The sequence below is a fragment of the Numida meleagris genome, chromosome 1 (genome assembly GCF_002078875.1).
Source record: "Numida meleagris isolate 19003 breed g44 Domestic line chromosome 1, NumMel1.0, whole genome shotgun sequence".
Classification (NCBI taxonomy): Eukaryota; Metazoa; Chordata; class Aves; order Galliformes; family Numididae; genus Numida; species Numida meleagris.
The window spans coordinates 100,590,033-100,606,245 of NC_034409.1; the positions used below are offsets into that span (position 1 = coordinate 100,590,033).

Genomic DNA, 16,213 nt, shown 5'->3' on the forward strand with positions numbered 1-16,213 from the left:
ATCAAAAAACAATTGACTTATATTTTTCCCCTAGAAGTAAGTTAATAAAAGAACCATCCCTGGGCCTTTACAAATACTCCACTGTCTAGGAATTGAACTTTAAAGAAAATACACCTCTGAACTTGAGAATAGCTGTAATATTTAGAAATATATTAAAAAGAATGGCTGTAATATAAAAAAAATGCTTCTAATACATTAAAAAATCATAAATTTCTCACTTTCATTTTTTCTATTTCTTACTGCTTCTGCTACTTCAGCATATATAGTCTTCAGTGTTTCCCAAATCATATAATAAAAACAACCCATACGTGTATCCTCCTGTAAATAGGTACATGTAATGATGCTCCAGTTAGATTTGTGTTTCAGATTACATTTGACTTAAATTATTCTTTTTTAAAAAAGTTTGACTTGGACAGAAATTAGTTGTCTTACAAGTGGATCATGTTACAAAAAATTTTCTGGCATTAAACAGTTCAAAGCATGAGAAAGCTGGGAAAATCCAATTCAGCAAAACGCTTACAAGCTGGTTTTATTATCACGCAATGATTAATCTCAATATGACCTAGGTTTTCCCATTAGAGATGGAATGCAATGCAAATTCACTTTTGCACATGGCTATGCACTTTCAGAGAAGCTTGAAAAGAGGTGCATGAGAATTTCCACACCACTACATCGGTAAAGAACCAGAAACATCCACCTCCCATTTTTCCCATAGTTATAAATCTCTTGAAATTCTGCCTATTTTGGTATGAAGGCTGCTGTAGCATTCTTTGCCTTCAGTGAAAGAATACTGTAATTACTATAAACTCTTGGCTACCTAGCAGCTAAATACATTGTTAGATAAATATTGATATATGGCTATACATAGGTACATATTTATAGTTAGTTTTAACAGTGAGTCATCTAAATCATGACTGCATTTCCCCTCTAATTAAAAGCAGAGAGTATTACAGAAAATATGTGGGATAGGAAAACACCAGAAGCTTACATTATCTCTGAAAAAAAAGTTATTTAATAGAACTAAATGATACCGCTCTTCCCTTTCATGACTTCAAGACTTTTTGATCATTTCTGTTGTCTCCTTCTCTACTGCTCACATCTACTTCATTAAACTTGGCTAACTTAATCATTTTGTCTGCAAGATATAATTCACTATTCACAGCCTCCAAATCTCTGGATTAAAATGCAGAAAACCCCTACTTCCATGCTGCAGCATTCCTTTTGGTATCAACTTCGAATGGAGTACAGTTTTTTTTGTATGTTAATCACCATGTTTTATAGACTGGGATCTCTCAGTTCTAGCATGTGAGAAGTTTCTCTCTGGGTAGGATGACAACCTAACATCAACCTGGACAAAATAGTACTGAAAAAAAAAACTTGGAGGAAAAAAATGAATTCCATTGTCAAGAACATACACTGTATGTAGGTTGCTCCAAAAGTAATGCCTCCAATTTATTTCCATTACAATAAATGGAACTTTTTTTTATTACAACCAATACAAAAAAGCAGAATAACACTGTTTGATAGAGCAAATTCTAAGCTATACAACACTCTTTTTCAACATAGTCACCACCATTTTTGCCAGCCATGAACAAGAGCCTGCATGCTGTGCTCATAAAAATCTACACCAGCAGAGGTGGCCCACTGTCACTACAGCTCAAACACAACACCCACCCCTCACTGCACTCACATCCACTGTTTGGTCTCCAGAAATGCTCAGCAAGCATCAATGAATGTGTGTGCCATTTTTCCTGCATGGAGGAATTCAGTGACACACCTTTGCTTTATCTGCACTTCCATGTCAGGTGCCATTGTGTCAGATTGCTCCTCTGCTGCCATCTGTCACACAGCAACAACATGTAACAGAATACTGGTGGGAAGGTTCAGCTTCTACTGCCGTACCGCCAACATCCACCTCTGACCATGTGGGCCAACATAATATAATAGGAAGCTTTACTTTCAGAGCAGCTCTCATATAACATCATCCTGCTTCACGTAAGGCATTGTGTTATTTATTTCTAAGTTATTTAATTATCAGACTTATTTGTTGATAAAGAGTACAAGATCATTTGCCAACCTTTCAATACATGGTAAAACTCAAAACCAGAATACAGCCTAAAACTCCTTCTAACATCTGAAAGAAGTCAGTTACCCATTATTTTCTAGAAACACTTCTACAGATCACTGTAAAAATCCCACAGATTTTTTTTATGCATACTGAACTCTTCAAGCAGCTTGGAAACCATTAAAAAATCCATAAAAATATAGACATTCTAACATTTTCAAGTTTTCATTTGTTGCACCTGATTCCCTTGGACATAAAAGAGTATTGTAGATTTGACTCACTTGTAGTAACTTAAATCAGAACTAAATGGAACTGTGAAGTGTCTGGTTCAGACAACACATATTTTGCCTATTTTTCAGTCCAGTTTTTAGCACTTGATAGGCTAAATGTAACTTAGGCTAAGTATTCTAAAGAAAAATGTTGGTTAAACATAGCAAATACATACATTTAGTGGGATATGGTCTGTACTGACATCGTTTACAGCATATCTCATATGCATGCTCTAATAGCAGGAAGCAGAACAGTGAGAGGACTGGACTCCCCCCACAGCAAGCACAATTGATTTTTCAATTAAATTAAGCATATGAGAATCAAACAGAAGGAGAAAGCTGTGCTGATGAAAAATGGCTTCATTTGTAATCCCATGTGCATGGAAACTAAATTGTAGAGATTACTGCAATATTTCCATCAATCCAGACATTCTGCAAAGTCAAATATCCTTACCTCAGTAATTTTTTTCTCTTTCTAGCCTAACAGTAAAAGCTTGCCTGGCAAGAATACATCAGATACTCCTGATTATAGTAAGCACATGTGAATTTTCAGTGAGCACAAGTGAAGATAAAGTCACAGTCAAATAGAGTAAAATTTAGCTCACCATTGGCACTGGAGGCATATTTAGACCTACCCCTCAGGACGCCTGCTTATGGTTATGCATTTCAGACTTCAGTGCATGAACTCCTCTGGATAGCAGTTCCCGAGACCTGCTCTGGGAACAGCAACTGACACACTAGCTCGATAGCTTTTGCAGATCATCTGCAATGAGTTCTGTGTGGATAACTCCAATCTGCTAGCACGTAAGAATTAAGGTGATTAATTTGCCTCTTCCACAATCGAACACTCCCTATTAGGAGTCTGATCTTAAACTGAATGACATCCGTAATGCAGGAGAAAGTAAAACTTGGAAGCTGTTGTTGGAGTGGTTGTGCTCCTATAATATTGGGCTGCTTCAGCACTCGTGGACACTTGCATCAGTAACTCAATTTACAGTGACAGGAAGAGGGATTTGGCTGAGGTGACTCAGTCCCCATTAATTAACTAAGGATGGTATAGATGAGAGCAGTGAAGATTTCATCTCCCCACACTCCAAAACCTTTTTGGATCAGCCACGCAACTTCATCAGTATCCATTTCAGATACAGCTTTTGCCTGTTATAGGCACACATATCCATGTATTAAATTGCATGCATAGTCAATAAATCAAGAAAAGTTTCAATAACTAAGCATACTGACACTTCTGTAAGCAGGCAGTGTTTTCAGCAAACTAGTGCCTCTCCACCTGAATGGAATCTATGCATTCACAAAGTCAAGCTCTTCCAAGCCAGCCTTCTCTTGGATCACATTTGCAAGTTGGATAACTTCAAGATTTTTTCAGACTTGTCATCCATCTAATGAAAGAATGACATTTTAAATTTGGCACATGATGAGCTAACTCATTAGTTTCTTAATGCACTTGGCAGAAGCAATTATCAGGAAATATGAAGAGAAAGACTGGGAGAAGCCATCCTGCTTCACAGAGCAGTAAATAAGGCTTTAAAAAAAGGCCCCAGTTTAAAGCAGCATGTGAAAAATTTTAGTACCATCATATGCTTTGTATCGTCTTGCAAATGAGTGTTCCAGCTTTTCTTTGCGTTCATATCAAAGAACAAGTAAATAAAATCATCTATGTCTATGAACATATCTGTAACTATGAGTTAATGGTAACCTACAATACTTTCTAATACCAAACATATTCAGTATATTGATTTAAAATAATACACATATATATTCAACATTTTCTACAACTCTGTTTTCTCCAAAGAGAAGCATGTGAAATGGCTGAAGAAAGCCTTGTGAAGCCATTTATCTCATTTGCAGTATCTGCAGATCTGGAGAAAGCTGGCTCCTTCACTGCCTGAAGTCGTTTTCACAATATTTATGAGATTAAAAGGGGGCTTGCACTCACAAAAATATATATTTCCTCAAGAACATTAGTGCTCATGACCAGATACAACAGCACATTTAGCTACAAAAGATGGAGAGGATATAGTATACTACTAATGAAAGCATTTGCAAACATCAATGTCAGCAAAGTGTATTTAAATCTATTTTAAACATCTTTTATTCTCTGCCTAATTTTCTATGACAGTTAAATAAGCTGGATAGAAAAATATGAGAGGCTTAGAGAGGAAATCGTTGGATCTATTTCTCATATGTTTTTCATTTTCTCCAAAGCTGCAGCAGAGGACACATTTTACTAGCAGAAAGAGTCAGGTCTCCAGCCTGGACCAGTAGCAGGTTCATCAGCTCTGCCAAACCAGTGGAGTGCAGAACTTACAAAGCCTCAGCAACACACTGTCGTTCCAGCTGGTGAGTACCTTAGCCGATTAAAATGTAACATAGTATAGGAAGACATTGGTTGATTCCTCTCATAAACAGAATGCATTGCCTTGTTCCAACAAACAGCTCAATGGTATCTCACTGTATTTCAAACATCAGAAAAAAATATTTTAGAGAAAATGAAGTGGCAGAACTGGTGGCTTAGTACATACTGTAGGCTTATGATAAAGCTAAAAAAACTAAAAAAGCTGAATTATATATATAAACTAGCCAAATGATCTTAAAACCAATGTCCTTCGGTGGAAGAAGTCCTAGCTGGTTATGAAGTATTCCACCAGGCCTGTATCGTGTCAGTATTTAAGCACACAAAACCACCCAAATAACGTGCAAAGTTTAATACAGAATTCATCAGCTTTTGTGGGAGAACTCCATGCCTTCTTTATTCCATGATCTAGCAATATATTTTTTACTAGAGTTCTAATAAATCATCTATTCAATGGAATGCTATAATGTTTCAAGGGAGATTAAAAAATAAAGAATCACTGCATAGAAAATTTAATTTTTTTCTTTGGAAGCCTTCAGTTAGTACTGGAAGTACTCTGCAGGGTACCTGTACAAAATCACATTCTTTGAGGGCTGCATTCAACTGTTTGTTCCAGTCACATTATTCTCTTGGGCAAAGGCAGCAGAGCAGAACTGGAAGGACAGAAAGTCTGTATGACACAGCCCAGATGCACAGAAACACTCTCCTGAACACTAGAACATAGGATTTACAATACTGTATGTTAAGATCTGCTCATAATTGTACTACTTACAGAAGATCTGTTTTGAGTTTACAGAGAATTTTCTCTGTGGTGTAGAAACATTCATCAAACCTAACAGAAGAATTACTTACAAGAAAAAAAATGTGCCAGTTTTAAGGAGATGCGTGTGGAAATATAACAATTATGATTTGGCAAAGATGGCATTTCCTTGCATCCAAAATCAAAGATGCTGCTTCTTAAGAACTAGCCAAGTGCCTGGGCCAATTTAGAAACTGCAACTCCAGATGACAAATGTGACCCCGGAATGGTAGAAAGTATAAAAATTTAGCAGGAATTGTCCAACCGTCTTCAACTGCAGATTTTTATAACTGATGCATCCACACATTGGATTTATGGCTGTTTATCTTATCCTAGGTGAAAAGTTCAAGTCCGTTTGATTCCATTTAAAAAGACCAGAAGAAATACAAACTGGAAAGTATGGATAACTAAAAACAGAGAGGAATTGCTTCAGAAAAATAATTCTCCTCTGCCTCTTCATCTACTCATCAACAATGCCTCTATTTAAAAACCAAGTCGAACTCTCCATTGTCTATTTCAAGATCAGTCAGAGACCACACTTATACTACCAAGAAGTGGAGCAAGAATGTAAATAGGGATAACTGAGACAGTCCTTACAAAATGTGAGTTAAAACACTACTGCAGACAGACACCAGATGATTTGCAGTGACTAAATCAAGCACGTTTGTCAACTGGTGCAAAACCTTAACAGTCCTTACTGATGACAGTTCCTCATCCTACTCTGTGCTGATTCACTGAACTTAGTCTGCTCCAGTACAGAAAAATCTGCGCTTATTCATTTACGATCCATGCTTCAGCACCCTTGTTTTCCTTCAACAACAATAACAACATAAGACACTATTGCCACTCTGGTAGAGGACATGAATCGTATCAAGCAGCTATTACCAGTACTTTCATCTCTAGTTTTAAAGGAAGACTAGAACTGATCCCTAACTTTCAGCTAACATCTTCATGACCACTGAGCATTTTCAAGAAGCTCCTTAATATTTTATAGTGTAATGTAATGAAATTGAGTTGTAAGGTACCATTCTTACTTGATACATGAACTATATTATTACCATACCTTACAACATCATTTTCAAAGTTACTGACACATATATGTCAGCTTCCCTTTATTATTCTGATACCTCAAATATGGCAACTCAACTTCAAATAAAGGTGCAGAAAACCTAAGCATCACTTCAATGATTTTAAAAATCATTTTTGAAGATGGACTTCTCCTCATTCAGTTGAATCTTAAGAAGAATTTCAAAAAAAGGAGATGCCAAGAAGTTCCATTGTAGTCTGAAAGACATTACCGATTACACATTCAAATCATAACATTTTAAGGGGAAGATGAGGACAAAAATCACAAAAGAAACTGCACCAATCAGAACAGATATAGAACTTGCTTTTGGGAAACCCTCAAGGGTTTGTTTTGATTCTGCAAAATAAATCCCCAAACCACAGTGGTTTTCACTCTGGACTGCCAGCCTGCAGCAAACAGCTAATGCCCTCACAACTTCCTAAGAAGGATACCAGAGAACAAACATAGAAAAGCATCCTAAGTCAACTTCTGGAAGGAAATGTGGTGAGACTGTGGATTGACCATAGGTCAAAATCAGCAGCTAGAAAATCAACAATTGGTTTTAGAAATGCTTAAACATCAGATGTAGCTCAGTAGTTCAGTAACTGGGCCCTCCGTATGTTGCCCACACTACATGTGCAGATGCCTAATAGTTAAAGAGAAAGGGTTAAAATAAAGCAAATCTTCAAACATCTTTAGTCTGTGCCTTGTCCTATATTTACAGCTGTCAAGCTTTTTCTAAAAATACTTAAAAACCTTCACAGAAGTTGTGAACTAAATGTCAAGAGGCAAAATTCTCTTGCTCAAATGCTAAGCTAGAGCACACAAATAATTCAAATGGCACATGAACCACCACACTCTATGCATTTGAATTCAAGTAGCGATCTGGAGTTCGCTTGTGTTTGTCCACTCCCTCTGCTATATAATGAGTGTGCTGCAGAAGAACAGGATAGGCGCAGTGGAACAGAATAATGAAATAACGGCAGCTTGATTTTATTTGCCAAGGGACAAATGAAATCATATTCTCTTACTTGTTACTTGCTCATAACTCATAACCGGATGGCTCAGGATTACTTATGATACTACTGAGGTAGGTGGTGCTAAATATTTCATCAGTGGGGGCTTAGAAAACACGGGACTTGAGGACATCCATTTGGCAACAGAGCAGCAAAGACAATTAAATATTCAGCTCATTGCCTACCCATTTAACTAATACACAGAACACTACTGTAGCTTCTTATTTGGAAGCAGTGCTGGCTGTGCCACTCCCAGCAATAAATTGCCTTTTACATACATGGATAAGCAGCCTAATCAAACAAGGATTTAAAGATAGATATGCTAAAATAAACTGCTGGTTTCTATTAAAAAGTCTGCCATTGCATTCTCTGAAGTTTTATACATATTGAGGTTATAGAGGGAAAAGGAGAGTACAAATACCAAAGTAGCTAAATTATCTTGCATTGTGCAAATATCTCTTCTCAGATTTCTCGGGCCACTCTTTCATTCATATTCATAATCCTTGTCTGTAAGAAACACCATTTAACACCAAGGACTACATCAGTTGCAGAGAGCAACCTGGTTCGTAGCACATTTGCATCACTGCAGTTTGAGAAATCATTTGCAGCCAGAATGATAAATTGTCTCCTACACAAGCCATCTGCCTCTGTTTTCCAAGGTCCATCATAAAAATCACAGTCAGACAGCCCCTCCCTGCAACTCCTGCATGGATCCTTTATCCCCCTGCTCATCTTGGAAGTCTAGATAGGCAGCAGTATTCTTCCTTACACATCTTGAATTTCCTGCGACAACACGTGCCTGCCATCCTGATGTGGCACTTACACATTACGTATTTCACAAATACGTAATGTGTAAGTGCAGCAAAAAAAACCTCTTACTTTATTTAAGAGATGCTTTCTATTCTTCAGAGTACTGTGGGTCTTCCTATGTGTCTAACCACCCATTTTCCATTTAAGTCAACAAACATAAACAAGTGACAAACAAGTAGCTAATAACAGTCAGAATTGTCTTAAGTTTTATCTTAACTTCCTGCCATGATATCTGCTGGAGTTTACAGAATTATAAAATGGCTTGGGTTGCAAGGGACCTTAAAGGTCATCCCGTTTCAACCCCTGCTGTGGGCAGGGCTGCCCAGGGCCCCGTCCAACCTGGCCTTGAGCGCCTCCAGGGATGGGGCACCACAGCTTCTCTGGGCAGCCTGTGCCAGCGCCACACTGACCTCTTAAGAAAGAATTTCCCCCAGCATCTAATTTAAATCCCCCTCCTTTAGTTTAAAATGAGTCTCCTTGTCCTATCACTATCTACTCAAGTAAAAACTCAGTCTCTCTTCTGTATATTGGCTCCCTTTAGCACTTGAAGGCTGAAATGAGGTCTCCCCAGAACACTCTCCAGACTGAACAAGCCCAGCTCCTTCAGCCTGTCTTCACAGGATAGGTGCTCCAGCCCCCTGATCATCTTCATGGCCCTCCTCTGGACCCTCTCTAACAGTTTTATGACTTTCTTGTGCTGGAGGCCACAGACTTGGATACAGTAGTCCAGGGAGGGCCTCATGAAGGCAGAGCAGAAGGGGACAATCCCCTCCCTGCTGGCCACTCCTCTTTTGATGCAGTTGAGGATACAGTTGGCTTTAGGGGCTGCAAGCGCACACAGCTGGCTCATGTCCGGCTTTTTGTCCATCAGGACCCCACAGGGCTGCTGTCAATGAATTCTTCTCCCAGTCTGTACACATATCTGGGATTGCCCCAATCCAGGTGCAACACCTTGCACTTGGCCTTGTTGAACCTCATTAGGTTCACGTGGGCCCACTGTTCAAGCCTGTCCAGGTCCCTTTGGACAGCATCCCTTCCTCATATCAACTGTACCACTCAGCTGAGTGTCATCTGCAAACCTGCTGAAGGTGCACCGTCTAGAGTCATGGATAAAGATGTTAAAGCAATCCCTTGAAAACGCTGTTTTAGAGTGGAATCTGGATTTGGTATTTTGGACTCTGCACTTTAAAATTATGACTTAAATCTGCTTTTTGAGATTAGGAACTTCAAAAATATCCTTCATTTAAAAGAAATTACTGATGTCCAACTGTCAGACTGCAATTCGTACAATCAACAAGTCACCAATTAAAATAATCTTCAGACTGCTGAAGAAAACACTCTCCATGAAATCACCATGTCCCAGGAATAACTCTGCATTCTATTTCACATAATTCAACTTCACTGCATGAAGACCTCAAAAACAACACAGAGATTATAAGGGGGCACCTCATCTCCACATGCATTTCCAGTGAAAGAACACCACCTACTTCCCAGGGATGAATCTTGTTAGCAATCTTTCAGATAGACATGAGGAAAAAATTTAATTCAGTTTAGTTTCTATATATAGAAAATATATATCAGAAGCCCTGAGATTCATGTTTGTCAACAGCTGGTCATGAGAAAATCTAGTCAAAAGCAGCACCTTATTAGATACTGGAGGAGTTAAACACAAAACATAAATTCACAGAAAACTAGATCTTGTCTGTCCTGCTTACAGAACCGCTTGTTTAATCTAGCGAAAAAGTAATTTTGTCAGAACTATGCATTCTAAAGCAAAGATTATTCATTCCTCAAGGTGAAAATTGTTCACAAAGAACTCTGCAGTCAAGTGTGGAACGAGAAACCAAAAGCATAATGAACAAGGAAACTCAACTAAAATATAACAGCAGCCTGAGAGAAGAACTACTTTCAACATTTTCCTTACATGTAATTTATTAGTCACACGCTGTGTGTCTGCAATAGTTTTACCTAGGTATTATCCAACTTTGTCACTGACCTAGACTTTCTAAGCAAGTGGTTTCAAAGAAGGTATTTAATGAAACATTTGTCCTTTTAATGATAGTTGCAGCATTTCTTGGGGAATGTTACAAAGTGCAATTTTATTAGTATTTTACTTCTTCAAAGATTCTGCGGCGCTATTAGATCTCCTTTTCCATGGGTTTAGGAAGAGTCCCAAGACTAAGAAGTTCGTTAATTTCAGAACAGATCTGAAGCTGGCTCATTAGTGTGCTTAAAGCTAGAAAGATACTGCTTTCTTCAATAGAAGGAAATGACATCTCAGAACTTTCATTAAAGAAAAATGTAAAATCAAGTATAAAGTCATCTTTACCAAGAAGGAGAAAGTTTATCCTGGAAGAGAATAGACTTCCTTCTCTATACTACAAATTATTTAATTTAATAAAGCTCAGATCTAACAGTGTAGTCTTTTAATTTTTGCTGCCTGGTAACTCCCAATATAAGAACGTATTTTTCATTGCTTTAAATTTTACTGTATCCAAAACCACCAAAAAAAAAAGTCAAGGTGGGGAAAAAGTACTTAGGAGACTGATAGACTCTTAGCTCCTCACATCCTATTAGGACATAATATCCTACTAATTTTAGCCTCTTTTTCTCCTAAAAATTGGTATTAAATTAGAGATTAGGAGTCAGATTTTTGTAAACCACTTAGCAGTTAATAGATTTCAGCTCCCGTGTCTCTTCAAAGCCTCTGAAATTTCCATTACATTTCAGTATTTAGGAAAGACAAGAAAATTTAGAAGCATGTCCTCACCAATAAGCATTAACTTTACCAAGAATAGAAGAAATTGAAACTTCAAGCAAAAAAACAACCAAGGGAATGATAGTTGTGGGTAAAAAAAAAACCCAGCAACTGAGTATCTCCAACACCTAAAGCATGTATTTTGCTACAGAAATGATACACTTACAAATTATCAGTGAGGGTTTTATCTGAATGGTTCTCCACAACTGCCGACTGAGACTGTTTGTGTCTTGTAATTACGAAGAATAGAAACATGTAGTTGAATTAATCTCTCTCTTCATGACCTCCTAACCACCACCCCAGCTGTTTTCTGAGCTCATCCCCAGCTTTCTAAAGCTACCTCACAGGTACAAGCACATAACTGGTACTTTGGGTACAGGGGAATCCACCACTACTCTCTCTCCAATACATCTTCACCCTTACTGCAACGGCATAGCTCACTCCCTTGTTTTATAAATAACTAATCTACCAAATAAATGCATGACTGGTAAGATACTGCCAAGTTGTATTTAATAATCTCTAGTCGTTACCTACATTTTTCTCAGATTCTTGTGCATTTAACTATTCTTTATCTGAGGGATTTCTCAAATGACTGCATCAGTTAAAGTAAACGCCACATCAAATTAAATATCCAAACCTAGGAAGGAATTAATAAAACTACTGATTGTTAACAGCTGCTTCCATATAGCACAGAGGCTCCAAATGTAAATTAACATATTACAGGGAATATATTAACAACAAAGGCCTTATGATTATGTCATTGCATAGATTATACAGGAATTAATGAAGTCTACATATAATGGTAATGAAACTGCATTTTGAAGAAATGGGAAATCTCCTCTGAAAGCAAATTATGAACAAGAGTTTCCATTTAGTCTGTCTGATAGTTCATATTCACTAGTTTACATTCATTACATTTTGATTTACAATTTAAGAACATTGGTAAATTTGTTCTGTATGTCAGTTGGGACAGTGCATCAATAGAAGTAAGATGCTACAATTTAGCTTTTGGTGGTGATTTCTTATCACACAAATATTTTTAGTTTTCTACATTAACAGTTTGCATACCGACTTCATCCTGGATTTCCTCAGCTACGGCAGGCACATTGTAGAGGAAGGAGAGAGACTGGTTCATGCGTTCATATATCACACGTAGATGTGTCATAACCTAAAGAAATAAAAATATTTTAAGGAGGAGAATACCATTATTGGTAGTTATTATTTCAAATTTTGTAGTTTATACAGAGCAAGACAGTTTTTACTTGAAGTAAGAATAATATTTCAGTATGCTCCATGTACTGAAATTGTCAAATGCACTGCAATATTCACCTCTCCTACATAAATAGAGTGCTAGACACTCCTCCATAGCAAATACCTGAAACACCATGGGAATGAAATAACTTAAAGCAGGAATTTACATTTGCTGCGGGGGTACACAAACAACTATTGTAGCAGAAATTCACAGCCTCATTTACTCTCCAATAATGTGTACACTTGCCCAATACTGTAACCTTTTGCATGCCATTCAAGTCAAGTGAGGCGCAACTGATTGCTGGATCAAAATATGTCGGCTGTTTTTTTTTCCTTTTCCCTTATTCTAATATTGCAAAAAGAAACAGCTACTCTGTGAAGAAAGACTGAATTCCCTCATTAAAAGCATTTGAAAATGTTTCAGAAAGTATTTCCAACCAGAAGCATTATTGTGTTGTCCCAGGTGATTTAACTCTGTTGCCTCAGGTTGTGCCTCCACGCTGCTATAGGTAGAATTGCAACATCCCACAGTAAACTTCCCCAGGGTACTCTCTGCAAGTATCACCTCTCTTCAGCAGAAAGGGAAACAGGTGCATCTTGGAAAACTTAGACTACTGACAAAGGCAATTAAGCCTAAACAGGAAAATATGTTACATATAGCAATTACAATGAAAAAAATCTATGCTTCTGAACAACTTTTTTTTCCATTTTCCACTGAAATAAAAACTCCCTGTCAGATCTTCCAGCCTACATTCCTTCAACCTTCTGACCTATTCAAGAAGCGAAGATGTTATGGAAATACACATTCCTATGGCAGTACACTAAACAATAAACTATATTTCTTGTATCTAAATGTCACTTTCTATTCTTCATGTGTGCTGCCAAACACTTTGTAATCTGCAAAATTCCATCAGTTTTTGTTATTTAATTACCCAGCGTTACAGAAATTGAAGTCATGCAAAAGGACATGGTATCATGTTTAAGAGAAAAGAAAACTAAGATTACTGCAGAAGATGTTTAAAAGTGTGCATTTCTAACTCTATCAATTTCAAGCTAGCATGATCTCCATGTACAAGTCTGGCTGAAATAGCTGTTTCATAAGTCTAATATGCAAATCATGCCATTCAATGAGGTATACGGTTTTGATCTGGCTTTTAGCAATGCCAATCAGTTCATAACAGTGGCTGGAACAGAGCTTCCTATTGCATCCTGCAGAGGGAACAGAGGCAGATTCTGCAGATTACAGCAAACACTTTTAGCAGCTTATCTGTTGTGCCTGCAATTTTAATTGCTGTTTTGAAAGCCAGCTCCATCTTCCATGTTTTTTTTTGCTTTCTCACCCTTCATGATTTACAAAGGTAACATAAAAGCTGTTCCAAAACACACACGTTGAGGACTGCAGTAACACTCAGCAGTTAAAATGCCACGAACTACTATGCATGTTTTAAAAACCATGTTAAACTCGAGTGCATTGCAGTAATCACATTTATAGACATTACAAGTACCTCTGCAATGACTACAAAAAGACTGGTTGCAGTCAGATGGCTGTACCACTTCTGGTTTTGCTGCTTCAGCTGAGTGAAGCATAACCATATGTGTTAGCTAAATCTATTACAGACATTTTCCTCGAGATATTATTTACCAAAGCAGTAATAAAGGCTCTGGGCACTAGTGCTCTGGAGGGCTCCTTGGGAAGTGCTCACAACTGGCTCACTGTCCTGATAGACAGAAAACCTGTTTTTCAGTTCTTTCCGGAAGGTAAATTACACCCACACGACTCCTACATCACTTTGTCTTGATCTTCTGCAGGAAAGCAATTTATTTTTTTATTGCATCTAAAACTGCCCACAGAAAGTAGTCAAATGTTTTTTAAAAAGTAAGTTGACAGAAAACTCACAATGGTTATGAGAAGTATGACCCCACTAACCCTCAGTGGGGATTACCTGAGATCTAATTTGGGCAGCTTTCTTTGGGTCTACCATCCGGACGTGTTCAAAGTGTTTGAGAGTATGCTGTCTGTCTTTCTGCTCAGCACGCACATACCTCTTCAGCATGTTGAATACATGACGAGGCTATAGGGAAGAAACAGGAAATAAATCAGTTAAATTTAGAACAATGTATGTTTTAGTTCTGTACGCTGGAGGTATACCCCAAAACAGGAGCTCTATTACGTTGCAAGCTCAACTGAGATCAATATCCATTAACTATAGTTAAAACTGTGAAACAAGAAAGACTCAAACTGGTTTTATTAACTAGTGTCAACTATAAAATAGAATGCATCCAGAATGAAAACAGAAGGTTAATAACCTGCTCAGCATCCGTAGAGAAGATCATCTGAGAGCACTACTCTATCAAAGCCAAGGAATAATCAAACAGACTTGACTGCAAAACTTTTTAAACAAATAGAAGACTGTTCTGTCCTGCTACTACTGCTCTGCCAACAAAAGAAACAAAGGAGAAAGGAATAGCTGAGGTATGGAGGGCACACATCTCCTGAAAATACCCAACGTGGGTATCAGATTTTTAAAAAAAGCCTATGTATACATTCATAGGTGGTTTTAATTACTAAAAGCCATTAATTATATGCGTCAAGGCATATAACTGAACATGAACAGAGGAGAGAACTGAAACTGAAGGGAACACAAAAAATATATACAGACTGATGGTACAGCAGTGAAGACCACAAAGAAGGGAAGTTTTCCCTACTGTGAAACTAAGACATCCACTTTTAACTCAGTGTTTAGGGTGATGCTGGAAATCTAGCCCCACTCACCAACTCTGCTTGCACGGTTGTGCTTGTGCATTTTTTCTGAAGCTGTTGAATAGTGAGAAAAATGAAGTTGACATGGGTGAGAAGGAAGGGTATGGTGATCTTACTGTGCAGGAAATTAAAGAATGAGAAGAAAAGGAGAGCAGCCTCACCGAGTACTGGTGCGGATCCAGAGGAATGGGTGGGGAAGCAACAAAATAAGCATCAGAAGCTCTGTGCACAGCTTTCTGAAGCAGGAAGAACCGTGGGTGAAGCTGAAGCTTTAGAAAGACGTGGTCAAATGTAGATCCTAAACTAATTTAACATTTACACATGATAAGAATACTAAGCCATAGAGCTTGAAGAGTGAAGAATTTCTTTGGCTTAAGAGAGGCAATAAATTTTAAGATGTCCAAAGAAAGTAAAACAAAAGTTGTCTGAGGATCTTTCGGACAGAGAGATGTGAAGCCATTCCCAACCAAGGGATTAAATTTAGCAGTTCCATGACAGAAAATTCATTTGTGAGGTAAATAACCCCAAACCTCCAAAAGTCAAGCAGCTTGCGATGAAGTTGCAAGAAACCATCAACAAATGCTGAAAAGTAAGCAATCCTTACAACATTACTGTAATGGCAAAACAAAATGAAATGCCAGCTGTGACAGTTTATAGGAATAAAGGCTAGAAGACCACTAAGGTTTAAAATAGTAATTTTCTGAAGACAGCAAAGATTGTTCCTTTTCCTGACATTTCATCATTCTTTTCCCCGAAGCACATCAAGACAGCAGGTTTGTGTACATTAAAGAGAAATGGATTAATTTCTATTTCTTCAAGGAATACTCAAATTGAAGTGTCACGTCTAATGCCAGAAGGACATACATATGTCACGTTGAAAGTAATGCTTCCTATTTATTTCCATGGAAAGTACAGCAGATACAAAGAGCAAAATAACACTATCTGACAGAGCAAATTCACAGCTACTAAACACTATCTTTCAACATGGTCACCACCATTAGCTGTGAATTTTTACTAGTGATGAACAAGAGCTTGCATGCTGTCCTCATA

At 37.7% G+C, this 16,213-nt stretch overlaps 1 protein-coding gene across 2 annotated transcripts in view; it reads right to left on the reverse strand.

Moving 5' to 3' along the window:
• The window catches only part of APP (amyloid beta precursor protein), a 205,621-nt gene that overhangs the window by 33,098 nt on the left and 156,310 nt on the right, over nucleotides 1–16,213 (reverse strand). For both annotated transcript variants that reach the window (XM_021403733.1, XM_021403724.1), the window contains 2 exons: nucleotides 14,346–14,474; nucleotides 12,220–12,319 (listed from right to left, as the gene is read on the reverse strand). In XM_021403733.1, the coding sequence (XP_021259408.1) occupies nucleotides 12,220–12,319; nucleotides 14,346–14,474 (229 nt within the window). The remainder of the gene's footprint in view (nucleotides 1–12,219; nucleotides 12,320–14,345; nucleotides 14,475–16,213) is intronic.